We start from the raw sequence: 27,978 nt of genomic DNA, 5'->3' as shown, positions 1-27,978 counted from the left end.
TATTTTTATAACCAAAGTTGAAATAATTTTCTACATGTAAAATTCAATATACTCTCTGTATTTTTGTTTAGTATTTGATATTTGTTTTATTGAGAAAATTCTTATAATGATTATCTTTTTATACAAACATATAAGTCATCTTAGTTATAAAATGATATGTATAGAAATGTATATTAATAATTGGCATGTTGAGTACCGAGTGCCGGTTGGTGCTCCGTATATTGTTACTTCTGTAATACCTGTATGCCATTACACGCTGGTCATATAATATCCAAGCAATTTACTAATTACTTCTCGTGTCGGTCCAATGCTCCAAGTTAGCTTATTTATTTGGGTATTTGTGGAAAGCTCGCACTGTCCAGCCCTCGTTCTGAAGAGGGTCGGGGAGGGAAGGGTAGCGGGGAAAAAAGCCCAACGATAGTTGCAAAGTTCCGCCTCTAGCGTGATCCAACATCTGCTAGAACCGAACTGTGTAGAATGACTGAATAAACGGAATATATAATAGGTGAAATATTTATATAATATGTATGTCTACTTTTCTCACATAGACTAATTTCTAATGTAACTTTAGGATCCATATTTTGTTACGAAATGTGTTGCGTAATTTGTTGAATGGTCAACGTGCTGTGTCTTCAAAATCGGAATATGCCTAAAGTTGTTTATAATTTTATACTCATAAATATATGTTTTTATTTTCACAAATGAAAACTGTTTCCCTTATTTTTATGGGTACAAACTCGGACGGCCGTCCGAACGAGTTAATATTATTTCGCATAGAGATTTAACTAGTTGCTTGTTTCTATCGGATTAAGTGTTCTGGAAATCTAGAAGCGCACATTCTAACGCTTGCAAAATTGTGCATGTAGCTAATCGTTTACAGAGAAACATTGATTCTCCGATAATAATCATTTTGTTGGAAACATCTGGAATTGCACATTCTCCCAGACTTAACAATAATTTCGTAGCTAATTGTAAAAAAAATGTACTTCATTCTTTATAGTAAATATTCTAATCTGAAAGCCAATGTTTGCTCTTCCTGAATAAAGTGGTAGTCCTTAAGTAAACATTTTTCCGAGTTACGAAATACATAGTGATTCCGAGTACATAATCTGATCGTAAACCAATTCAATGATCAAGAGTACACACACATGTAGTCATATTACGCATTGTCTATATGCACAGCAAATGATATATTTGGCTTTTAAAACCTCCTGGTAATTTACTTGAACTTAAAATGATCTAAGCTCGTGTAACTGTGAATATTTGGGAAAATACACGCATAATTTGGACTTTGTAGTATAAAGTAAATATCTATCCAATTTTCAAACCGGAACATCTTTGTAAAATAAAAGTAACTTCTTATAATATCATCATATTTTGTAGTCTCAAATTGATGACTGATGAATTCAAAACGCTCTTTATGTATTTACTTTATACTATGACAAAAAATGTATGTGTAGTTGGCATTGGAATGAATTTACATTACGGGAGATTGAGGAGAAACTATGTGCGGGAGAAATTATGAGCAATTTATTTCACTTTTCCAGCATGAAGAATAAAGTAGCATTATATATGACTCGGGCGATTCTTTAGATTCAACCAGTTAATATAAAAGAATTAAACATTTACGAGCGTACTACATCACTGTCCACAAATATACTACAAAATGATACAGTACATGAATAATTAACATTGAAATCTTTATGATTATTTTAAGCCATTTAAGGAATCCTTATGTTTTAATTATATTTATGTTAAAAATTATTAGTTATATGATTTAATCGGTTGGATCTGAGGTTTCGCTTATAGATATTTTTACGGACATCCAACTTATATATTAGTTTAAACTCAAAATAAAACATTTGTGAAAAATATGTATTTTTTTTATTTGTGAAATATTCCAACCAACCATTTATATTAGTAACCCTCTGACAGGAGTTTAAATGAATAATTTATTTGGAAAAAGGGCAGTTGTTTATTTCAAATATATGATATTAACCCTCCCTTCCCGGTGTTGTGTACCTTGTACACATTGCTTCTAATAACCATAATATCTCTATAAATATAATAAATACAAGGCTAAGATTTTAGGTATTCCTCCATAACATATTTACACGTTGATTTAAAAAATAATATCAGTGATAATCAGAATTTATCGGGTACATCGGAGGTATTTTGTGAAAATCGGAAACAAATTCGCCTATAAACAGCGCGTGAAGAGTGTACGGGAACCGCAACACTATATTTTCATAAAATAATTCTAAATTATTATAATTTTTTACTTCATTTATAATGAATTAAGGGGATTAGCTATGAATGTCCGTATTTTTCCCATTTAAAATTGCTAATTTTTTATTGTGTAGTGACTACCCAACACCCGGACGCGCGTTTTATTTTAACACCGGAAGGGAAAGGTTAACAGAGTATAAGGGTCGAGGTTGGTGAAAAAACCGCCTGACAATAATGTGTTAATACGAGACTATCGTAAAATGTACAACGATAAGAAAAACTCACATTTTACCAAAAACGTTAACTAAGAACATCTAAAAGTAAGTGCAACGTGTTTTTTGAGAACTTTATATAAAATATCGGTAAAAAAACTAAGATACATGCTACTTGTCACTACATTCTTTATATGTGTTGTAAATTTTACGAATGTCCCGTAATCTAAGGTAAATTTGATGCAGTGCCCTATGCTTCATTGGGTGCGAATAAGGTTCAGTAAGTACAGAAAGTACAAGGATTTGTAAATGCCTTTGTTATCTGAATTCACCCCCGTCTACATAAGAAATACCATCACTAAATATGACCGATAGATATAATGAATGCATTGTAAAAGTAGATGCTATATCAAAATCAAAATGTCTTATTGAACATGTAACATGTATTATCTTTGGTAAATTTCTGTCGGATGCTGAAAAGTATCACACAAATAATTAAAAGTCAATTGGAATATCTTGAAGAAAACCACATTTATTTCCTGACCACGGAGGCAAGGTAAATCCACACAGAATAAATACGGTTTGGGTATGGAAATACTTCTACGCCAAGAGCAAATTCAGTCGAAGTGTGCTCATCTAAGTGTATCTGAGTAGCCTTTATCGAAGATATTATCTCGCTCATAGATGTGTACGTTATATTGAATGGAAATCCGTAGATCTGAAATCACAACCTGAGATAAATATGTAACTATTTGTATAACATAATCATTATATGTTTATACATAATTACATGGGTATACAATACCTGATAGGAAAGCAGCAACTGTTGCAATCTATGACTGTATTTCGGCTTGGCTGTTGACTGATTCAAAGACCATTTTTCCCAGCATATAAGTGTGTTCTTCAAGATACTGCTGCAGTGCCTATGGCAAGAAATTTCAGTCGAATTAAACATATATTATTTGACTTACTTGATTGCCGGTCCCAACACTGATGTATGGAAGCGAAACATGGAACTGGAAAAGGAAGGATGAAAGCAGAGTGAACGCCGTTGATATGCGTTCTCTCAGACAAATGTGAGGAAAAATTGTATGACAGAATTAAAAAAAAAAAAAAAAAATTGCTTCTCCGCAATGGAAGGCAAAGATAATAGAACGCCACACCATTTTGTCTTTGCAAACAATACATTGTAAAGGAAATATTGGCAATAATATATATATTTTTTGAATACAATTTTAAAATACAGCTATATTTAAGGGCCTTATGTGATGCTAAAATTTCATAGTAAATTTTTTATTTTATTTAAAGTATCTACCCACAAAACCTCTATTTTCAGAGGCTTGTCAGTACGTAGGGTAGTAAGGAAAGGGAAGGTAAATGTGAAACATATCGCAAACACCCTATTGAACACCTATTGAAAATAAGTATTTCTCAAATCCATTTTACAATTGGCAATAGTCAAACATCTCCCTAACTACGCCATGGCGCCTGTCTGAAATGAAATAAGAACATTTTGGTCTGCAATGATGATAGATTATCAACTAACCTGTTCCATATAGTTTTCCTGTGGCCCCGCCATCTCTGTATTTTACTTCTTATTTTGTCTTCCACAGCATCTCGGAGTCTCTGGACATCTTGCGTGTTATAAATGTAAAGAGATTCCTCTATCCCCATATTAGACATTCCGGGTAAAGGACCCGGACATGTTACGAGACTGCCTTTCTGGAATACGGGACGCCAGTCCGATGTAGCATCGAATTCAAACCTGGTTAGGTTGCACCTTTCAACTGGCTGTACGTTGACCCATATCTAATGGCAGAAAAATTTAACAAAAATTTAAAAACACAAATTGCAGTGGGAAAATCAGCAAAAGAATAGATACATGGTCTATTCAATTCATTATTAATTATTCTTACAAGGGCCCAGAGCAGCCGTGTACTAAGCTTTGAGAATAGGTGTTTGCGGAGAATCTTAGGCGTGCGGTGGTTTGACTTTGTGAGGAATGAAGAGATAAGGCGTAGGACGCAGCAAATCTTGGTCACAACTGTCGTCAAGAAAAGGCGATTCAGTTGGCTTGGCCATGTACTCCGCATGCCTCCTGAGAGCCTTAATCAAGCTTGCCTCTTTTACAAGGCATCAGGTTCGCGCCGCCCAGGACAACCACTGCTGACAATTCGTCGGCAGTTCTCGTCAGAACTTCGGGACGTGGATCTGACTTGGGAGGATGCAAGGGAGCTGGCAACCGACAGAAAAGCCTGGAGACAGTTTGTGGACTCCATATGCTCCACCTAGGGAGCGGATATGGTTAATAATAATTCAATTAATACGTAGACTGACGTCACAAAACAAAATGGACTTTATTTAAAAATACATGCTGGGTCCCCTTCAAAGTATTCACCTCCCCGACACATATACTTATCCCAACAGTCCTTGAACACTTCTTTTGTGATATCCTTCAGCTACTTTGTCGCATTTGCCTAAATCTCAGGAATCGTCTCAAATCTTCCTAATTATTCCTTCTTCTACTATTATCTGCACCCAATGGTGCATAGGGCACTGTATCGTATAGAAGCAGTGTTATCTTGATCGTTAAATACACAATTTAGGAAAGGTGATCAGCCTTGCGCTTCAGGTCAAATAAATATTAAACTGAAAAATCACTAATAATTTTTTTTTTACCCTCTTGGAAATCGAACCCGGGACCTCCAGCATGGCAGCCTAGCAAGCTAACCATTACACTATGGAAGCGGAGACGAATGATTCCCAGTTATTTTATTAACTTTAATTGTCCATGAATTGTTTATTTATACGTTAGCCTAGATCATGTTAGTCTTGGTTAATAATTGCCCGGCAAATCAATGCTTGGTCCAATTAACCAAAAACGGTTTCATTCTGATGTTGCGCTACTGAAAAATGCTAGAAATAAATTTACTCACATTTTCATTATTGCAAACTGAGTAAACTTTCTGCAGTGGGCAAAATGGATCTTGGGTGTCATATTTGATGCCAGTAGTAGCATCATAGATACAGCACTTCCACACAATCTTGGACTTCACAGAAAGCCTCGAGTAAGTTCTCCCCTCTTCCTTGAGTCTGATCTCTTTGGTTTGTTGATTTTCCTTAATGAGAACATAGGAAGACAAGCCCCGCGGTAGTGCTTGGCCCGAAATGAACCAGCAATCAACGCCAAGATATAAAAAATAGTTCATCAATAATACTGTGTGATCCATCATGGAGCCGCAGACCAACCTTAAAGTTTGCTGCAAATTCATTAGGAATATAAGTAAGATTGTTTTATTAACACATTATTTGCAGTAAAACGCTTAAAAGCATCTTTTACATACTGTTGGTAGAGAGCAGGAGACGCTTATAAGGGTTATATTTGCTTACTTTTAGTAGAGCGCAAGAGATCCCAAAAAACATTGTTCAGATTGGAATTAGGTTTGTGATTACTTGCAATTAGTATACGACCCTAATTAGTATACTAATTAGGGTTGGGGTTGATGAAAAAACCACCAGATAACAATGTCTTTATAAAATAGTGTAATTTAACAGCACTTTATCTGTTATGTCTTCAATTTATTTTTAAAGTTTGATATATAGAATTTATATTTTTTTTAGTTTCTTATTTGTTCAAGGTATATATTTAATAATTTAATGAAAGAGTGATCTATAAAAACATATAAATCTGAATATATATTTGTGTCTGATCGATCTGGTAAAATTTAATAGACTTGTATACATAAATAACACGTAAAAAATTTCCGGGTTATAACGTAGAGTAATTTTTCAAGAACTAAAATAGCATGTATAATATAAGTATCTGTTATTGAACTTACATAACCGGAGAGAGCCACTAAATGTGTACTCAAGATATTAAGTTCAAACAATGGGATCATCGCTACGAATCTCGCACAAAATTGTATTTTGTTTATTAATCCTTTTTCCCCACTGTCAGATAAGTTTTCCTCTAAACTTTTCATCTCGAAAACATCTTTAGCAGCTTTAGACTGGCGCCGACCGTCTCCGATATTCGATGAAATCACAGACTTTACGCTGCGTGTCGCCACTTCATCGCTATTTTGATTCTTCGAAGATCTTTTTCTGTTCGGTGTTGAGTTTTTTGAAGACAGCGATTCTTCGTAATTTGAAAGATTGGAGTTGCAATTTCTCATGTGTTCTCCAAACTCAGGCAATGGTATCGGCTTAAATAACCTTGTGACACAGATGTATTTCCCACTTGTATCCAATAAAAGTAAGTTTATTTTCCTGTTTGGAAATGTATTATTGTAGTTTTCAGAAAAAGTGTTGAGATATTTGATCATGTAGTCCATTTCGTTTGTTTCTGTTATCTCAATCGGCAAATTTGTATCTATGTAAGATGGGAATATTTCTAAAAACATGGAAATAAAAAACCCCTCCCTCTGTTTGAAGTTAATATCTCTTTTCAAACTGTCGTATGATACATGTGAGTGTGCATACTTTTCTTCCACATTTTGTTTATATCCTAGCAACTCCGGGGGAGAATACATTAAAAATGTTCCTTCAATCTGAAATCAAGCAATAAAGATTTAAAAAAATATATTTATAAATAAGAATGTACAAACACGTGTAAGACCGATTGCCACATATCGCTCACTCCTTTCAAGAACGTCATAAATCAAAAAACTTGATTTTTCAGGAGAACATTTTTAAAGTTTAAAAATATAATACAATGTGTTAAAAATAAATATCAAGCCACTTATTGAACTTTTTACTGTGCAACAGATCTTTTTAGGTAAAACCTGAATGTTTTTTCTCCATTTGAAAAATATTTAGTATTTTAAAAAAATAATTAAACAATACTTTTCTTCAAAATGCAAAAACAACACTCTTGTTTAAAATATGCCTCTCTTGCTGGGATATAGTACATTTTCTGGGCATTCCGAAAACATGCACAACTGAAAATTGACAATTTTAGATTTATGGCATTCTTGAAAAGAGTAAACGATATGTGATAGAGACCAGAGCAGACACGGCGTGAACCAAATCTCTTCTAAGAACTTCAGAAATGAGGACATTGAGGTACATAACCAGAAACACATTAAGTGACTGAATAAGAAAAATAAATTTGGAAAATGCGTAGTATGGGGAAATAGTCACATGGAGAAGACAGCGAAGATGATTCTGGAATGCCCATGTCAATAAAATGTAAGAAAATAGACTGGCCCGAATTGCCCTTCAAGAGAACCCAGGCAGAAGAAGACCACCTGGAAGACCTCCAAAGCGATGGCGTGACATCTAGCAGTCCACGTCACAAGCTTCACAATGTGGTATTTTAATAATATATAATATAATAGTATAAATTTACCTTTCCCTGAGAAAACACTGTAGGTAGTAAAATCTTCATAGAACCTAACCAGTTAGCGCTATATTGGCAGTATATTGTAGAATCTTCCAGCCGATTGTCAGCCAACAAGTCTTCGAACAGCTCGTCAAATAAGTGAATTGAGATTGCCGATGATGTATTATACCTTTAAAAAACTCCATTTCTTATACAATAAAAAAATAAACTATACAAATGTTAATTTTAAAATGATCTTCAAATTTATTTATTTAGTTTGTTTCAATAAATAAACGAGGTATGTCTGCATAAACTATTTATCAATATTGGAGAGCCAAATGACACTTCTTATTCAAATAAGTTTCATAATTACTATTACTATTTGTACTTGTATTTTTGTGCATTGAGTAGACCTGGAGTTGAATGAGAGTAAAATATTACAAAAATAACACATATAGTAAAAATTATGGTCAAACATGAAAAATAGTACAATAATGAAAGTGATGCGATTTTGACAAGAATAAAAGGCAACTAATTTAAAATGTATTAAAACAAGCATGATAATAATCCTAATAACCATAATTTTACGTAATTTATCAAAATGTATTGTCTGTCTCCATAGTGAAGTGACCACGCTTGACTACCGTTCTGGAGGTTCGGTCCTCAGGGGGGTTAATATAAATAGAAGTGAATTGTCACCTTAATTTTTGTTTAATTTCACCCAGTACCTGAAGCGCAAGAGCTATCATCTTACCTTCATGTAATTAATGATCAAGATAACACTGTCAATATGTTGCAGTGCCACTGGATAAGGATAAGGGTAAGAAAATGGAGAAGAAGTTAAATATTTTACCTGATAGGAAAACAAAGTTGTTCATTCCATGTTGGATTATTTCCCATTGCAGTCGATGTTCGTAAGCTTTTCCCTTGACACGTGACGCGGACAAATGGTTTAAGGTTGATCATTTTCAGTCCACCTAGAATGTAAAATGGTTTATTCATAAATTTTTTGTAAAAATACTTTCCAAGCAACAGGTCACACGACCTCGCATGGCATACAATGCAGAGAGTCAGCCTTACCTTCGGAATTTGTACTAGTTTCAGGTTGAACTAGTTCCGATCTACAAGGTAATTGGAATGCTTTAAGAATACAAACTTTTAAAGTGTATTCTCTTATAGTATCAACCTGTGGCTTTGGTGCAAAAATTTGCTGTTTCACTTGGTAAAACAAGGGTCTTTTTGGTCTCAAAAAGTTGACGGTGATGGTCCTAAAATAAACAACAAAAATTATTTTACAATATTTTTCTGTGTATATTGAATACAATTGTACGGGAAAAACTAGTGGCTTACTTTATACCGGGGTACTTGAACGCTGTGACTATATCGTTTAATTGTTTATCTTTTTTTTCGTCTTCATTTTGTAAGGAAAGATGTTCGTTTACTAGTTGAAGGTAGCGTATACTCGTTCTCCTTTGCAAATCAATCGGATCTAAAATTTTGCCAAGCAGAGATCCATCATCGAGTACACTTCCTCTCGGTCGGCTCAAGGTGGAGGTGCTCGCGCCATCATGCTGAATTCCTTCCGCAAGATCGGGCAGGAGTTCTCTGATGCCTTTCCCGTTCATTTGTATATCCAAAGATAACTTTGAATTTCTTTTGATGAGAAAATCAAAGTTTAAAAAGTTATTTAGGTAAAATTTGTGACTTGAAATTAGTTTGTCTTTGAAATTATCCATATAGGTAATAAGAAATGAGTTTTTTGGATCATTTGGGTCCAAAATATTTTCACACAATGCTGACATTGCTTCAACACTTAACATTTCTTTTGTCATTAAACTATCATTATTGAGGATTTGAACTTTCGTGTAGTTTAATTCCTCAGAATTTGTTGTCCAACCAGTTTTTAACTTTACTGACCCCTCGCAAATCAAAGGTTCCTCAAGATCTATATTGTGAATGATTCCTTGAGAATATTTCTTGTTTATAAAATCAGAAAGGGTGTTACATATTCCGACGCCGGAATGCTTGTAATTTCGTTTATTGTTTATTAAAAAGGGATATGCCTCAGTCTTTGTATCAGAAATAAGAACATTTTGTTCAGGAATAGTTATAAATATTTCCCCGATAGATATTGGAGGTAGAAAGGAACTTTGCTCAAACAAAACAAGTTTTATTATTAAACTACTGTTTGGTAAATGAACAGAAAAACTCTCATCGTAGTTCAGAACAAAATCTTGATTTAATTTTACATCTTTTGTCTTGCATACTTCTTTATTATTCACAAACAGTTTTAGAAAGATTTTAGTTTTTTCTACATCATTTCTTCTATTTGATTCAGGAATGGAATTGGTTTTTTCATTTATGATATCTGAAGAATAGCTTAATTTGAAATAAAAAATCGGCTCTCCAGGCTGCCTAAGAGCTTCGCACATTTCATTGAATAAGCGTTTTCTTATCTTTACTTCATCGTAATCCAGACGAGGTTTTTGTGAGGCTTCACTCGGTGTATTTGAGTCGGGGCTACTATTCTTAGATTTTTTAGTTTTCTTTATGTATTCGGATTTTGATTCTAAATATTCACATTTCAGTTCATCTATTACATCATTCACTTCCATCTCAAACATCTCCTCCCAGTTATCTCTATCTTCTTCAATGACTACTTTACTTTTAGTGATTTCCAAAACAAGGCTGGTGCTTGTGTATTTCAGTTGATTCCTTATGTGTTTGATATTTCTCCATAGTTTAAGTATTTCATTTTGTAAGTTCTTTTGACTGAGGGCTTCTTTAAGTCTAGCTTTTCTTACTTTTGATATCTCTTTTACATATTTTCTGAAATTTGCATTTTTATACAGTTTCTTCTGACTATTTTCATTTTCTGAAAGAAATTGTTCCGCTAATGAAGACTTTGTCCTTCTTAAAGAAGACAATAAATCATCTAGTTGTTGAGACACCCTCTCTAATTGCTTTGCGTGGTATATATCATGAGCCTTAATGACTTTTTGTGCTATGATGTGTTCCAAGGAGAACAACGGATGATGGTTAAATGATAATTTATTCAAATGAAATTCTAAAACCGAGCTTGAAAAGTCTTCTTGTTCTCCGTATGATTTTGTTTGTGTTTTTTTACCGTTTCTTGTGAAAAATACAGGGTTTACAAATGTAGTCAGAAATTCAACTTTTTCAGATGGAATATATCGTATTTCATTGGACATTTCATGTACTGGATTATCTTCGACAATAAGTTGTCCATCTGCATCAAACCATTCGCTAAAAACAAAAATAACTGAATTTCTTACAATTTAGCTGTAATTTTTTTTACAAAAAATTAATAAATTTATAGCACTCTGTACGCATTGAAGAGGTAATGTTTTGATTACAAAACATCAAAAATCATTCTTATGCTAAAGGGTTAAGAGGAGAAGAAGTCGTATATTATTAGAAAGTCTTAGTTATAAGCTGTAAGTCAAAAAAAAATATAGATGGAGACTAAAAATAGATATTTGCAAGTGCCTATTACCATCATTGGCTATTTTTTCTTCTGTTCCCTAGATGGTGCAAAGGGCGCTACATCAAATCTGCATGGTGTTTAATCAATCATGATTACACACAGGATGGCCGATCAGTCCCACGACACAGATTAAAAATAAAAAAAATAATATGCTTAATTGGATGCAATAACGTAAGTGAAGCATATTAATCCATTTTGAGAATAAAATGGAGGAAAGTGAAAATAACATTAATGGCTAGGGCACTCAAAGTTGTATACCCATATTCTCGTACTAGTTTGTTAAGTTGTACACTGTTAATATGTAAGCCTTAAGGATAAAAATCTGCTGTACTAAGCTAAATTTTTTCACAGTTTAAAATATATTGTGTTACATACTTTTGATCATCTGAGTGGCTTAATATGCCTTTTAAATGATTAGATATATATTTAGGTTTAGACCCAACGAAGAAACCATCTTCTGCAATATTTATTGATTCTTTACGTTTGATAATTGTGTTTTCTTTTCCATCCCAGAACAATGATTCAGCTTTAGGATCTTTCTTTGCCCTGGTTATGATCGAAGAAGTAATCACTTCTCTATCGTTTATCTCTGTATCAAAATATTTTAAAGCCGTTTTTGCAGAAACTGGCTTCTTAGTTTCTTTGTCCTCTGCTGAACTTATATTATCTGTAGGCGGTGAAGATTTCTTTTTCTTCTTGGCTTTTTTAGACAGCTTAACATTTTTCTCATCACTCAAAACGAGAATGAAGAAATCCAATTCTTTTTTACGCTGTTCCTCATTTTCCAACGTGATTTCTTTTATCCTCATTTCGGCAATATTTTCTAATGCTTCATCAATTTCATTCTCATGGTGGAGTTGAGGTAAAAACGAATCCACACATTGCTGAAACTCTTTATTGTCAGCATGTTTCAAATGAGTTATATAATTCCCTCTGGCATTTAAAAGAGTATCAGAGGATTTCTGTTTTACAGTAGAAAACCTATCTTTTATTTTATCCTTAAATGTTTTCTTTGAACTATCCATTTTAATTAATTATTGTTGCAAAACGAATAACAAAGATTTTTTTAATGAAATAAATTGTGAAATCTTTTATAAGCACTAATTAGCAATAAATAGCGGATAATTAAATTTTCGAACGTATATTTGTATTTTTGTTACCATGACGACATTATTTCATAATTAATTTTTAAGCTGTTAATGTACAATATCCGGGAAGAAATTAATAGGTACTTACATAGTATAAATAAAATAGTAAAGGTGCCCATATACAGGTTTCAGAAACATTAGATTTTTCTCTAAAATTAAATTGAACCCTATAGTTTGTAGCTCCTCGTAAAAAGCACATAATATTTTATCTTTGGTGATAGGTGTCAAATGTCAGCCGGTGTCAAAGGTATCTCAGCGATATAAATTATTTAAAAATATGTATATTATCTCGTTTTCCTTATCTCAAGCGTAGTCGTGAAGTGTTTTCTTGGCGTATCACATCAGTATTTACTGCCAACAAATACTTAAACTACTACAAAACGTTTAAAAGGTTATTTAATATTAAGATTTTTCGTCTTCAGATAACATGTCCGAAACTGCTGGAAAAGTGATTCAATGCCGAGCGGCAGTCGCTTGGGAAGAAAAGAAGCCATTATCCATTGAAACTATAGATGTTGCGCCTCCGCGGAAGGGAGAAGTCAGGGTAAAAGTGGTGGCAACGGCGCTATGTCACACTGACGCGTACACCCTGTCGGGAGCTGATCCCGAAGGGTTGTTTCCTGTGGTCCTGGGACACGAGGGCGGCGGAATCGTGGAAAGCGTCGGCGAAGGAGTTACGTCAGTCAAGCCCGGTGATCACGTAGTGCCGCTGTACATTCCCCAATGCAAGGAATGTGAATATTGCCTCAATTCCAAGACCAATTTATGTCAAAAAATTAGAATATCACAAGGGAAAGGACTCATGCCCGACGGAACTTCGAGATTCACTTGCAAGGGTAAACAGATATACCATTACATGGGTTGTTCTACATTCAGCGAGTACACAGTCGTGGCTGAAATATCAATCTGTAAAGTTAACGATGCGGCGCCTTTGGATAAAGTTTGTCTTCTCGGCTGCGGAGTCCCCACAGGGTACGGTGCGGCTTTGAACACGGCCGGCGTCACCCCGGGCGCTTCTTGCGCCATTTGGGGGTTAGGAGCCGTAGGGCTCGCTGTAGCTATGGGCTGCAAAGCGGCCGGGGCTACCAAAATAATCGGGATAGATTTTAATACTGAAAAAGCTAAAGTCGCGGAGACGTTTGGCGTTACCGAGTTCATCAACCCTAAAGACTACCCCGACAGACAGATGCAGGAGGTATTGGTCGAGATGACGGGTGGGCTCGATTACACGTTTGAGTGCGTCGGGAATGTCAATACTATGCGGGCAGCGCTGGAGGCCGCGCACAAGGGGTGGGGGGTGTCCGTCATCGTGGGGGTCGCGGGGGCGGGCCAGGAGATCAGCACGCGCCCGTTCCAGCTGGTGACGGGGCGCACCTGGAAGGGAACCGCCTTCGGGGGCTGGAAGAGTCGCGACAGCGTACCCAAACTTGTCGATGACTATTTGAAAAAGAAGATTTTACTGGACGAGTTTGTGACTCATAATCTGCCATTTGAGAAAATAAACGAGGCTTTCGAACTGCTGCATGCTGGAAAAGCTCTTCGTGCAGTTTTAAGCTTTTAATAAACTACATTTAATTTTGTTGGGTAATACATCCAAAATTAAACAAGGTTTATTTGGTTGAATTCTACATTTATTTATGTATATGTTGATACGTGACGCGTTTCGTCTTCTTAGGGACATTATCAAACACAAAAGTTTTTTGAAAATATTTTTAGTCAGTGTTCGATAATGTCCTAAGAAGACGAAACGCGTCACTTATTAACATGTACATAAATAAATGTGAATACAACCAAATAAACCTTGTTTAATTTTGGATATATTACCCAACAATTCAATATGGAATTCTACCAACTGTCTGCAGTTACAATAAACATTTAATTTTGTTTTGATATCCTTACGTTTTAATTTGTTGAATAAATAAAGGCATTGTCATATTCCATCTCAAACACTGTCAATATAAGTTTGTTTTATTATTGTATAAAATTTCAATATATTTTTATAGATGTTTATTATTGAAATTTCATCATAAATTGGTTTCTTTCAATTTACTGAAGAAACTTCCAACACATAAAGATAAAATATCGCATAGTGGGTTTGTGTGTCAATTCATAAAACAAAAATCAATAAATATTTTTATATTTCTATATAACATTCTTACAATGGATTTTACAATGTGCATAAATAAAAAATATATTTAATAATCTCTTATTATTATTCCACATAATAATTTGTTATTATCTGTCATGTTCTGGAAAAAGTGACTGGTAAAGTTGAACATACGAGTCACACTGCTCTCCTAAAAAAGAAAATATACAAAAGTTAAGTCATGCAAACAAGTAGAATTTAATACATTTCACATTCCATATAATTTTATTTATACTACGAAAGAAAGAAAAATGTTATGTCTGAAATTAGTAATGAATAATCTACATTTTGCTATTGAAAATTTATATACTGTAGTCGTACAGGAGAAAGTGACTAGCTAACAAAATGTAAAATGTTCAGGAGGGCCATTTAAGTCCCTCTTGCTTGGCAAGAAAATAAATATCAATGCAGTTGGTCATTTTTAACAAGTCAATATATTATACTTCCAAGTTTAAAATCCTTTGGGATTTTTCTCAGGGCAATATTAAGCCAGTAAGATATCAAATAGTCGATGGTCACGTTTTTGTAAGAAATGCACTTGGTCACTTTCCCCTGTATGACTACGATATGTCTGAATAAATACTAAATTAGGGATAAAAAACAGTTTACTGTCCGTATTCATAGAAATGGTTGGGAGAATTTAAATTTCAGATGTCAAAATGCCATTTCTTGAGCTGTGATAGTAAAGTTCTAGGGGTGCATTTTATGCAAAACTTAATAGGTATGTATTTAAATACATGTATATAAAAAAAACACTCCTTTTCATCCATCGTTTACTTTGTGTTATAAAACATTTGTATAGTATTGCAACTGATATTGATTGTAATAGGTACATCATTTATTGATTGTAATAGGTATTGCTTTATTTTGAAAAATCATATGCAGTAAAGTGATATTATCATTAGCAGTGTTATATTATACTTTCATTAGAATTTTTATTACAAACCTATAAAACACTGGAAAATTATATGTATTGCGAAGCCATCCAGGGTAGCGAATATTGCTAAGCTATGAAGCTTGACAATTAAATCAATGCCAATCACTACTAATTAAAATTTTAAGATGGGGACTGACCGGAGTTATTTTGTGGTAACGTAACATGGTACGATGCGAGCATTCGTATAGTCAGTACAGCGTTCCGAGTGCTCCATCCGAAGTAGGATGCTCTTCGCGAATCTTATGTTGCGACGAAATGTGAAAGTCAGTGCCCACCTTTAGGTATCCTTTTCATGTTATTTTTCAAACAATTCAATTTAATATCCGTTAATTTTAAAAAATACTTTATTTTAAAAATAAATATTTGTGTTTTTATTATTTACACAAATATTTCAATTTCATACTATTTCTGTGAGCCTAAGCGGCTCATTATTAGAAATAGGTATCAAATTGTGGTTCGAACTGAGAAACTCTGACTTAAGAGTCCGCGACACTAACCACGGGACCACAACCCGACACTGATAATATCATTCTCGTTTAGACAAAAATCTCCAACTATATAAATGGCACTTTTGTGTCCAGTATATGTTACACATATACTAAAATTAAAAGTTAGAATTTAGTCGAAATATTTTCTCCCCATTATTTATCTGATGGAATTCGGACTCGATTTGTTTTTTTTTATTTGATTACCTTTGAAGAAGCATTGTGAGTTTCGTGTGGCTCTGTTTCTATTTTCGAGAGCATGATACACCGAGGTGAAGGTGCTGACATCTCCCGAAGCAGCAGAAAGCAGCTTCCTCGCCGGAAGGGAGTTCCACACACTCGTGATGGCTGTCTGTGGTTGCCCGACAGCCACGGGACAGGCTGCACTATACTGTTTGGCAACTCCCACAGCTGCTATTACTTCCCCACCACCCAACAACACTTCCACCGCTTCCTGTGAAAATATGCAATGTATTATAATATTAAATAAATCAAATACAAATTTTTAATCAATGACAAGTTGAAATAATTTATAAATTTAATAATTTGTGCAATAATTTCAAACAAATCTTCAAAGAATTTAAGAATGTGACGCAATTATTGTAAAAATAAATTTACAACTCACACTCTAAATCTCAGTTGATTAAATTGTAACCAAAGGAAAAATTTATATTATGTAATTTGCGAAATGAATTCAAGACACTCTAATTTTCAAGCATGTGTATTTTTAATGTAATTTTTATATACTCCTCTATGGTACCTGCGTACAAGCCTCTAAAAATTGAGGTTTTGTGGGTTTTGAAATAAAATTTCAAAGTAATTTTTAAAAAAAATTCATAGTAGTATAAAATTCTACCATGTCTCTTGATATGTTGATATGTTTCTTCTTTTTTTAATTCTTATCCAAATCCTATATTGCATAGGGCACAGCATCATATGCAAGCAGTGTCATCGTGATTATTAATTACATGAATATGATGATATATCTTGCGCTTCTGGGTAACTATGATATGTATCAATTACCCTTGTCGGTTTATCAAATTATACATATCTAAGTGGCCATTCTGTCTACTGATGACAGAATAATGAACAGCAAAAAAACGCTCCACAATTAATTACCAAACTGCAAAAAATGCATTAGTCTAATTAATAAATGAGGTTGAATTTTTTTATTATTTATGGTTTATTACCTCATGAGCATTGAGTCTATGGAGCATGTCCAATGCCAACTGATGTGCTGCTGGGTGTAAATTCGCCAGAGATAAGAGAAGGCAAGCGAGAGGCTTAGAATCTCCTATAGCTCCGTATTGCAGCAGTTGGTGTAAATCTGAGAAACGTCCAGACTTAACCAATGCTCGGACTAGCATTTCTGTCAAAGCGTGCTGGGGGGATATGCGGTGTCGAGCTAGAGAACAAAGGTAATTGAGAACCACCTGAAAATATTACAAGATTCATGAGCATTTAAATAAATAAATAAAACACTCATTATCATTCATTGTTCGCTTTGTGTAATACCACTTTAAAAACTTTAAGCGGTATTACACAAAGTGAATGAAGAATGATAAGGAGAGCGTTTATTACCATGCCACAAAGTTAATTATGCTTTTTATATACATAATATAAAAATAGAACACTTTTGAGTTTATTAATGTTTTCACTGCTAGTTTCGAGAATGTTCTGTTATTCCACAAAGTTAATGCCAAATCAATCTATAATATGTATAAGGTTCATGAAAATTCAACACAAAACATTACTAAGCAAATCAAATGCGAAACAATCAAACTCAATTTAATATAATCATTTTGTTTTATTGAATGAGAAAATGAGTTGCTATAGTATTTAACCTTAACGGAGATAATATGTAATGAAAAATGTTATTATATAAGCATTATCGATAAAATTAAGAAAGGTGTGTTGAGATGGTTTGGACATGTGGAGCGTATGAGTGAAGAAAGAACGGTTAAACAAATTTATGGAGCGAATGTAGTTGGAAAAAGAAGCAGAGGACGACCGAGGAAAACTTGGCACAATCAGGTATGTCAAATACTTGAAAGCGGCCGGGTCAGGAGTCGTAATAATCGTCGGGTATGTATGAGGAGATGCATGAATGTAGAAGAGGCAAAGAATGTTTGCAAAGACAGAGTGGTGTGGCTGAGTTAGTTAGTTAGTTAGTATATAAGTATGTATAACTAAAATATCATTGTTGGTCCTCAAGTCGCATGTGATCAACATTTTGTGTAGTTATAAGTGTGTGAATTACTATGGTGGTGGCGTGTAGTATTGTTTGCATGCTGTTCTAGTGATTATCCTGATGAATAGATGGGTACATCTCAAAACCGGTAGACAAAAAAAAATCTGTGAGTATTATATATTAACATTGTGAATATTATGTACTAACATTTTAGACTACTTATAGACAGAATGAAGACGTATCTCCCCAACGTAGCCCTAATAAAAATGGACTTTTAAATGCTTAGTTCAAATCATTAACCATTTTTATATTTGTTAGTTAATATTTAATGAAACTACGTATTGTAATAAATCAACTACCTGTACAATATGTACGGAGTCAGTATGGTGCTGCAATACATTAGTATAAATATCCTGCTGCGATATGACAACTCTATATTTCACTTGAACTGGAGACGTCTTGCTGAGTGACTCAGTAAATTGTCCAGAAATTTGCCCTGTTTGTTTAGCCAACTCTTGTTCTGCCCACTTCCTGAAATAGGGCAAATTTAATTAAATTATAAAAGCTGTTTATTAAGGCCTAAATTGAAGGCAGTGAAATCCGGTTCATAAATAAATTTTATTCAAAGTGTTTTTATCTTGGATTTTGAAAACTTGGTAAATCACGAATAAAATGAGAATTTACGTATGTGTGGATAAAAAATAGCAGTAGGTGAATCAAGCAGATTCTTAAACAAGGTGATAAGATAGGGATTAAAAAAAAAAAAAAACAAAAGCTACAAAAAACATAAGATAAGGATTATGAAATAATATGTAGAACATAGAAGTTTTAAAACAAGGTAATTCACTCCTCTTAGACATTTATTACATTTAACTAATTTTAAGTTATTTAATTTTAAAAGAATACGAAAATTGTAGCTGCCACGATCACCGGTCAAATCGTGAGCTGATCGGGCATCACATACAGTTATTTCTCCATATCCTAATAAATATTTTTTTCAGTTCAATGACAGGAAATTATACGAGGAGTACCACAAGTATATATGATAATTATCGCAAATATCGCATTTCACAATCCCCATCTTTCATCATAACTTGCCTGTAAACTGCGTTTATTTGATCAAATATTTCCATCAAAGGAGCTAGATTTTTACCCCCATCTGCTGTCAATTCTTTAAGTATATCAAATATGGGTCCACGTCCATCTGTTCTTCTCAGCAGAACACCGACTATTTTTTCAGAAGCAGCGCAAAGCAAACCACTCGGTTTTAAAATGACTTTCCAAAGACATCCCAAGCGAGCATCTATAACTATATCCGGTTGGAACACAACCCAGTTTCCAGAATCTAATATTTGTAAGAAAGAATTAAGGTAAGATATTAATCATATCATTACATTGGAACTCCATCTAGAAATGTCAATAAAAAGACAATTTTCTTATATCAATGATGTTTTTAGGAATTTTAACAACTAAGAAACAAAAACCAATTCAATATTATTTCATTTTTATAAATGATAATAAAACATACTTAATTGACAAAAGAAATCATTTTACTATGTTATGTTTCAAAACTATATTTATGTTCTTATTACATAGAAAATTATTACTTATTACATGCTTTATTCTTCGTTCATAGGCCTAAGTGACCTATTACATATTAAAAATAGGAATCAAGTTATGATACAGTGGACTGTAACTCAACCTTTAGAATAATTTTTTACTGTTTAAATCCAATATTTAACCAAATTATATGCAAATTTAAATGGCTCAATTACATGGAGCAGATTTATTTTCTATAAACTATTGTAATTTTTTTAGCCAATACAATGATTGAGCACTTTTACCTCTCAACACCGATATTCATTATCATGCATTTTGAAACATAATTATATTATTTATTTATGAGGGTGATTATGCAAAACATATACTAATTATATTGAATTCTACTATTCAACAGATATGATAGGGGTTATCTTGGATTTGATATTGACTTAACAAAAGTTACGTGCATTGCTGTAGAAGGTACATATGTGTATGTAAATAAGAGTATGGTCATTACACAAATGTCACAATTTTTAGTGATATTTGAAATTTAAAAAAAATAATGATGAAAAGGATACACATTGGACATTGCTGTTCTGGCAATATAACTGGTTTAAGCGATTTAGGGGGAGCTATTGGAGCGTGAATTATTGTGTTTCCCTCCAAAACTCCATCTTCCATTATATCAAATAACATTGAAGTTTGGCTAGCCTGAAACAAAGATATTGAGACTTTGAAAAATGTTAAGAAATGACAAATAATGCTTAAGTTAACATGTAATAACCTAACATAGATTACTGCAGTTTCCATCCTAGAACGATACTTGGGAAAGTTACATAAATATAGCTTTATTTATAGGAAAGTCATGAACTCATGAGCCATTTCGGTTAGCTTTAGTTTATTTCAACGCCGAACATGAATGTGATCAATATAACTACTAACTAACAATAACGCCACTTCTACAGCAAATCACGTTCCTTGCACACATTATACACCTTTGTCACCACCGCCTGCAGGTCTTCATTCTCTATTATCGGCAAGAAGCACAGTATCGTCAGCATACAATAGGCGTAAGAAATGTGGGTATGTTGCTAACATAGTTGCGAGAACAACATCCCGACACCAAGTAAATAACTACGTAGTCTGGCAAATGTCATTCTAGAATAGTCTCTCCTTAAAAGCAGCCACTTAGAGCTGCTAGTAACTTAAATACAGAATAAACCAAAGTCAAAGAACTAGCAATCTTTTACTGAAAATCTTTCACCACATAACTTAAACCCACAACTGGCAACGAGGATAGGATACTGTTCATCATTCACAACAATTGGCAACAGAAAGTCAATATAAATTGATCTATTATAATGTAATAACACGTGATCTGTATAGTACCAAGAGAGTAAATAAAGTAATCTACAAACAAAACTAAATACAATGGGAAAGTTACCTGATGGTGTACAACAACTAAATCATCGACAACATTTATTGCAAATCTCCCGACTAGTCCGGTTCGGAAAGCGTGAGCCTTATGCTGCCCCGTAGTGTCCAGTGGGAGAGCCAATACTTCTGCGGGACACTCCCCTCCGTGACGCAATACTAAACACCACGAAGACTCGTAAAGTCTTGCACAACTTACATCACGCTCATTTACCGCTCGAGAACCTTCCACTAAAAAAAATACATTTTTAATTTAACCAGTTGCCAGTTTATCCCGAGTCAGGCAAGGAGTTTGGGTTGCATTGATGAGTCCGAGTGCTGCTTGGGCAAATCGTATTCTAACTTGGAGGTATTGATTTGCCCGAGCCAAATATATTTATGTATTTGTTTTTATTGACTAACCCGAGCAGTGTTCAGGTAGTCTTGTTTCGAATTATTTGGTGATGATTTCCTGTACTGACAAATTTTCTTGCCAAAATTTGACTGTTAAGTGGTTAAAAAAAAACTGAATTTTTTGGCAAAAAATTCATTATGTTTTCCAGACTCTAAAATTGATTACTTTATTATATTAATAATATATAATCACATGGAATAATTTGCTAAATATATTAATATCTCCCTCTTCAAGCGCAACAGCTTAATTTCTTTATTGGAGAGAACAGCGTAACGAATTTTAAGATTTTCAAAAGTAAAAATGTCTAAAATATGTATTGAATTATTAAAAAAAATCTTGTAACTATATTAAATACTAAATAAATTATGTTTACGATAAAAACACTTGGAATAAATTGTTAAGTATATTAAATTTACTGTTAATTTAAGTTTTTCTTAGTAAATACCACTATTTCTTAAAATCTACTGTGACACATGTTTCGATGCATTCCAGATCATTTTCACACAGTTTGATGCGGAATTCATCGAAAAACGTGTCCCAGTAGATTTAAAGAAATAGAGGTATTTACTAAGTAAAACTTAAATTATAAATGCATATATGTTATCACAAAATCACTGCCGAATCAATTAATAAAAATATTATATTTATGATATAATCACTTGGAATAAATTGGTAAATATATTATCTATATGACCTACTTTCTACTTTTGTCAACTTTGTAATGGAAGAGTTGGTCAACAAAAATGGATGCAGATAAACTCCATTCTCACTGGCAAGCAGCACAAGCTTGCTACGGGCACACCATGAAAACCACGAAGCACTGAAAAAAACATCAGAATAATAATAGTTTTGAATTGCTATAATAACACATTTTAATGGTTTTTTTTCATTGAATAAACAATAAATTTTGTATATTAAAAGCATTAATGGTATGGTAATAGTGTTTTTTAAAGTGATATTACACAAAGTAAACGATTAATGATAGGGAGAGTATCTTTATGAGTATGAGTATCATTTTACAACTCTCAAATTGATACAATGTTAGTTTTCTTATTTTTTTTATTTGGCAGTCACAGAGTGAGAAGATGTTTCTGCCAGTGTCAAGTCTTATTTTTATTTACAAACAAAGTAATAATAAAAATAATATTAACAATTAATAAAAAATTTCATAGTTTGAATGCGTTTAGCTTTATCGTTTTAGAAATTATGACTGCAATTTAAAGGTGGAGACTGACCGAAGCATTTCGTCGTAACGTAACACGTTACGATGCGAGCATTCAGGCAGTCAGTACAACGAGCCGAGCGCTCCATCCATAGTTTCGAATGCTCGCCGCGAGCGATGTTACGATGCTATGTTATGATGAAATGCTCCGGTCAGTCTCCACCTCTAGAATAAGTTTAGAAAGAAGGGTAGATACTTGGGTGGGAAGTTGAATACCTGCCTATGTTAAGCTATTTAGAAAATTCTCCTTCTCTTTTGTGAGCGGACACTGAAAGAACGTATGGTTTGCATCCCCTAGCAATGTTAGTTGATAGTTAATTAAATAAATTAAATTAAATTAAATGAAGGCAAGGTGATCAGTGCATGGTTTCAGTTTCTAGTCCAGTTTTTTTTTTTTTAAACCCTTATCCGCACCCCAATGGTGCATAGGGCACTGCGTCATATAACGCAGTGTTATCTTGATCGTTTACACATGAAGGAAAGGTGATCAGCCCTCCGCTTCAGGAACCAGTCCAGGGTAATATTGAATAAATATTACAGTGAAAAAATCACAAATATTTATTTGAACCCCCCTGGGAATCGAACCCGGGACCTCCAGAATGGTAGCTGAGCGTGCTGACCATTACACTACGGAGGTATAAATTTTTTTTTTTTTTTTTCTAGTCCAGGGTAATATTAAATAAAATTTAGAGTGCACAAACACTAATGTATATTTATTTAACTCCTCCCCCCTTGAGAATCGAATCCGGATCCTTCAGCATGGTAGCCAAATGCATTAATCACGGATTATGGAGGCAGAAGAAAAGATATTAGGTTGAGTTTGGTCCATTTCTCTAATACAATAGTCAGATGGGAAATATAAAAATTTTCAGAAAAGTATAAAATATAATATGTAATATTATTTAAATATATATTATATAAACATATCTATTGTTTTTTTTAAATATGTGACAGCTAAAAACCATATGATAAATAAAATTAAAAATTAAAAAAGAATATTATCTGCATTTTTATTATTTACAAATATACTTCTATTTTATACTATTTCTGTGAGCCTAAGTGGCTCATTATTAGAAATAGGTATCGAATTGTGCTAGAGTGGGTTCGAACTGAGAAACTCGGACTCAAGAGTCCGCGACAATAACCACGGGACCACGACCCGACACTTATATAAAATAAAAGAGGATTGTAATAAAACACTTAGTCAAAAGTAAAAATGTTCAAAGATACTTCGTTTTTATACCATTTATAATATTATGATTTTCACCATAGACTAGATTTTATTTGATAAAGATCAAGAGCAAATATGGCAATGTGTCCTAATCTAAAGAGATTAGGACACATTGCCATATTTGCTAAATTTGCTTCCAATAATCCGAATTATTAAGTATTATAATGAATTATATTACCTTATGGATGTAGATTTCAAACTCTTTAGCTGTTTCTTTTCTGACAGGACTTGCAAAATCTCAATACCATGATCCGATATCAGCACTATTTCATTGGCTTTTGTCCAGACAAATCCCAACAATGAGCCGTTCTTCCACTTACAGTTTTGGGTATATTCAGCACCAGTTGGTGACAGATTTTCGAAGTTCATAAAATCAACCGATGTATGCGATCTTTGTATTGCCAGGACTGATAAATCTGGAGAGAATTTGATAGATATAACAGGTCCCTTATCTTCCATGCGAAATGTCGTACAACTGTTTTGATCCGGACCTTTTACGATAACACCCGTTACCCCGCTGGACCGAACGGCGAAAACCTGCAAAATTGAATGATAATTATTGATATAAAACATGAGAACATTAATTTTTTTAAACACGGCCATCTACAAGCGAAACATTTCAAATTATTTATATCGTTTGGTAATTTAGTATGGCAACGCCCACTTTATTAAAACATAAATATATGTGATTTATGTATTACCTGCCCATTTGTATCGTCAAAAAACACATTCGTAAGCTGGCTTACGGCATCGAACCTAATAGGATTTTCTGAAAGCTGTAAGTAGAAATCCTCTGCATTTTCGTTTCTTGCACTCAACGATGCCATTATCGATTTTATATTGTTACTGGTAATAATATGGACAGTGTCTAACAAAACCAATTTTATAACCAATATCTACGCCTATTCCATCACACAACGCTCGACAAGCGAGTATTTGACATTGACAGACACTTGACAGATACTTGACAGCTAAAACATTATTTCCATAGACTTATATTTATTAGCGAAGAAATATACAATTGACATAATAACGTTCATTTATACTGGAGTCCTCATTGAATGATCATTCTTTCATGCGATGTCTATTTTAGAAAACCTGAAAAACTTGTTTGTTTCATCAGAGATTTCCAAAAACAAATTTGAAAGAGTTCGTCTCGGTTATGTTTCAATTAAAGTGGGGACTGACCGGAGCATTTCATCGTAACGTAACGTCGCTCGCGGCGATCGCTCCAACTATGGATGGAGCGCTTGGCTCCCTGTACTGACTATACGAATGCTCGCATCGTAACGTGTTACGTTATGACGAAATGGATCCGGTCAGTACCCACCATTAGATTCAATTGTTTATCTATCAACTTAGGCCCTATTCCACAGTAAAAAATCTTAAGGTAGAGACTCACCCGAGTATTTCGTCGTAACGTAACGTTGTAACGTCGCTTACTACGAGCGCTCCATCCAAATCCAGAGTACTGACTATACGAATATTCGCATCGTAACGTGTTACGTTACGACGAAATGGCTCCAGTCAGTCCCCATCATTTAGTTTTATACATGAAAACCTTTTATTCCAAGCATAGGTTGGACATAAATGTGAATGCACCCACTTTATCTGGCTGTGAAATTTCTCTCTATCAAATAACAAAGATATGTGAGAGATGAATTGGAAAAAAATGAGGTGAATGGCAAAGGCTTATATTTAGCTATCATTTTCCAAAAAAGATTAATTGTTTAACTTATGGAAACAAAACCTTACACAGATATTGCGATGAACATTTAATTTAGGTGAACGAACTCTTTTTCCCCACGATATCCTTTCCATAAAGAAAATAAATTATTTATTGTTTTTGTGTATTGAATGTGCGATATCTGTGGTTTTAAGCTGTCACATTGGTTCAAATTCGTCAAGAAGGAAAAATATGATTTTTATCAGTTTGCTTTTAAAATGTCTACTACTCTCTTAATAAGACATTTGTGTGGTGACCTCAGTACACTAGAAAGAGAAGATTTTTTAAAACACTTTGGAGCCCAGAAAGTTTGGTTTATTAACCCTAAAAGTCATACAGCATTTGCGTCATTCCAATCAAAAACAGACGCTGAAGAAGCCTTAATTCGTCTCCATCAGCTAGAAATACTTGGAAGACGATTAGTTGTTGAATATACAAATGAATCAAGCGATAATAATTACAAATGCAGCACTGAAAATGATTTTAAACAAGTTAAACAATTTGTTGACTGTCTGAACAGCTGGAATCCATCGGTGGGATTACTTCAACCTCCTCCTCCGTATTTAAAGTATAACTATCCTTCAGCATCGCCTCAAATACTTGTTAATATTATGTATGCACTTCAAAGCAACAACAGCTTCTACATACAGACACTTCATTTGATGAACAAAATGGGATTGGACCCTCCATTTGATGGTCTTCAGGCTGAAGTTAAGTCTTATATCGAAGGATGCTTATGCAAACTTGGAATTAATCTAAATACACAAGAAATTCAGCCCCAGAACAAGATTAGCCTTAAAGAAAGCAAAGACCTTTCATCCGAGGAATCAGAAATGTCGACTGATGAAGATATACCGTCGTTTAATGATTACCAGTTGCCAAAGAAAAGAGCTTCGAATTCCAAACGAATCAACAAAAAACCTAGACTTCTATCTCAATTATTACCGGTTCCTAATACCAATAAAAAGAAACCTACATTGAAAACAAAAGAAGTCTTCGAAGAGATACCTTTACAAGAGACAAAGAAAATCGAAGTCAAAGTAAATCAATCTCAACTAGTTAGACCTAATGAAGCTGAAAATAAATCAGAATTTATAGGAACGATAGGTAAAATTAATCCAATGCCTACAACCGTAAATGTAGATGTTGAAAACCAAAGTAAACCTGAAGAAGTTACTAAACCTCAAGAAAATGGTACCATCACTTCGAAAGAACTTTTAGATAATAAAATATCCCTCAAGGATATGAAATCTCTTCCGATATTCAAAAATTATCACCCAGGCACTCCTTCGATGAGATTGTATATAAAGAACTTGAGTAAAGATGTCGACACATCTGATTTGGAGAGAATTTATAAGAGGTACCTGGTGAATTGTGGCATAAGTGAAATGGACATGTTTAGTATAAGAGTAATGCAAGAAGGCAGAATGAAGGGTCAGGCGTTTGTATCTCTACCATCGGTAGAGCTATCCCAAAAAGCTGTTTCAGAAACCAATGGATTCATATTAAAAAATAAACCAATGGTAGTGCAATTTGCTCGAACTGCTAATTAATTACAAGTGAAAATTAATTTGTTCATTCAATATCACAGTGAGTTTATTGTAAGAGTTGATGGATCTATTTACTTCAGATTTTCACCATCTTTCAACTACGGGTCGTTTGCATAGTTGACTCTTAACGTGTGTACTCCCGTTAGTCTAATTTGCTGCATCCACTGAAATATGTTCATCAAAATTGAGTACAAATCTATAAAAAATTCTTTTTAACAAAGAGGTTCATTATTTTATTTTAGATATGATTACATTTTTTATTTACATAGTACTCTTTTTACAAAAGATGGAATATTTTTTACTTGCTTTATTTACTTTTTTAGTGGTTTTCATAATACAAACTATGTTGGTTGATCCGATTCCTGTAAATCAAGTCTGCTGTAAATAAATATGCACATTCTGATAATATGTATCATTCTGATTCCAGTTTGCAAAATATTACCATAATGGTGGGGACTGACCGAAGCCATTTCGTCATAACGTAATACGTTACGATGCGAGCATTCGTATAGTCAGTACAGCGAACCTAGCGCTCCATCCATAGTCGGAGCGCTCGCCGCGAGCGACATTACATTACGACGAAGTGCTCCGATCAGTCCCCACCTTTAGACACTGAATTTTATATTGATTTCAAGGATTTATTCATGAAGTTGGGGTTTTGTTTAAAAAAAACTGAACACCATTAACAATCCACTATATC

General features: G+C 33.8%; 4 protein-coding genes across 6 annotated transcripts; 2 read left to right on the top strand and 2 right to left on the bottom strand.

Moving 5' to 3' along the window:
• Positions 1-1,940: 1,940 nt before the first annotated feature.
• Cc2d2a (Coiled-coil and C2 domain containing 2A) lies at positions 1,941-12,422 on the bottom strand. Of its 2 annotated transcripts, none has more exons than XM_088267845.1 (10): positions 11,648-12,422; positions 9,115-11,031; positions 8,845-9,032; positions 8,618-8,741; positions 7,792-7,954; positions 6,281-6,991; positions 5,378-5,701; positions 3,988-4,250; positions 3,247-3,364; positions 1,941-3,172 (listed from the first exon to the last, which is right to left on the bottom strand). In XM_088267845.1, the coding sequence occupies exons 1-10, from the start codon at positions 12,295-12,297 to the stop codon at positions 3,074-3,076; spliced, it is 4,557 nt and encodes a 1,518-aa protein (XP_088123971.1). In that variant the 5' UTR covers positions 12,298-12,422; the 3' UTR covers positions 1,941-3,073. The 2 variants fall into 2 exon arrangements, with proteins under 2 accessions (XP_088123971.1, XP_088123970.1); XM_088267844.1 differs by having other exon boundaries at positions 1,941-3,159.
• Positions 12,423-12,587: 165 nt separating this feature from the next.
• Fdh (alcohol dehydrogenase class-3 Fdh) lies at positions 12,588-14,378 on the top strand. Its single transcript, XM_088267915.1, has 2 exons — positions 12,588-12,667; positions 12,843-14,378. The coding sequence occupies exons 1-2, from the start codon at positions 12,649-12,651 to the stop codon at positions 13,979-13,981; spliced, it is 1,158 nt and encodes a 385-aa protein (XP_088124041.1). The 5' UTR covers positions 12,588-12,648; the 3' UTR covers positions 13,982-14,378.
• Positions 14,379-14,541: 163 nt separating this feature from the next.
• Bulli (regulator of MON1-CCZ1 complex protein bulli) lies at positions 14,542-24,997 on the bottom strand. 2 transcript variants are annotated; one of them, XM_088267914.1, is made up of 10 exons: positions 24,704-24,997; positions 24,181-24,539; positions 22,248-22,369; positions 21,166-21,386; positions 20,300-20,432; positions 19,278-19,524; positions 18,539-18,710; positions 17,179-17,421; positions 16,196-16,442; positions 14,542-14,717 (listed from the first exon to the last, which is right to left on the bottom strand). In XM_088267914.1, the coding sequence occupies exons 1-10, from the start codon at positions 24,827-24,829 to the stop codon at positions 14,656-14,658; spliced, it is 1,932 nt and encodes a 643-aa protein (XP_088124040.1). In that variant the 5' UTR covers positions 24,830-24,997; the 3' UTR covers positions 14,542-14,655. The 2 variants fall into 2 exon arrangements, with proteins under 2 accessions (XP_088124040.1, XP_088124039.1); XM_088267913.1 differs by having other exon boundaries at positions 18,539-18,706; positions 19,274-19,524; positions 24,704-24,959.
• An 838-nt stretch (positions 24,998-25,835) lies between these two features.
• On the top strand, positions 25,836-27,970 carry LOC148304703 (RNA-binding region-containing protein 3-like). The gene has a single exon (XM_088267909.1). The coding sequence runs from the start codon at positions 25,860-25,862 to the stop codon at positions 27,279-27,281; it is 1,422 nt and encodes a 473-aa protein (XP_088124035.1). The 5' UTR covers positions 25,836-25,859; the 3' UTR covers positions 27,282-27,970.
• Positions 27,971-27,978: the final 8 nt, after the last annotated feature.

The sequence above is a fragment of the Brachycentrus maculatus genome, unplaced genomic scaffold (assembly GCF_059751285.1).
Source record: "Brachycentrus maculatus isolate JH-2025_06_01 unplaced genomic scaffold, ASM5975128v1 h1tg000306l, whole genome shotgun sequence".
Lineage (NCBI taxonomy): Eukaryota > Metazoa > Arthropoda > Insecta > Trichoptera > Brachycentridae > Brachycentrus > Brachycentrus maculatus.
The sequence above is the reverse complement of the archived record's forward strand: the minus strand, read 5'-3'. Positions and strand labels throughout refer to the sequence as shown.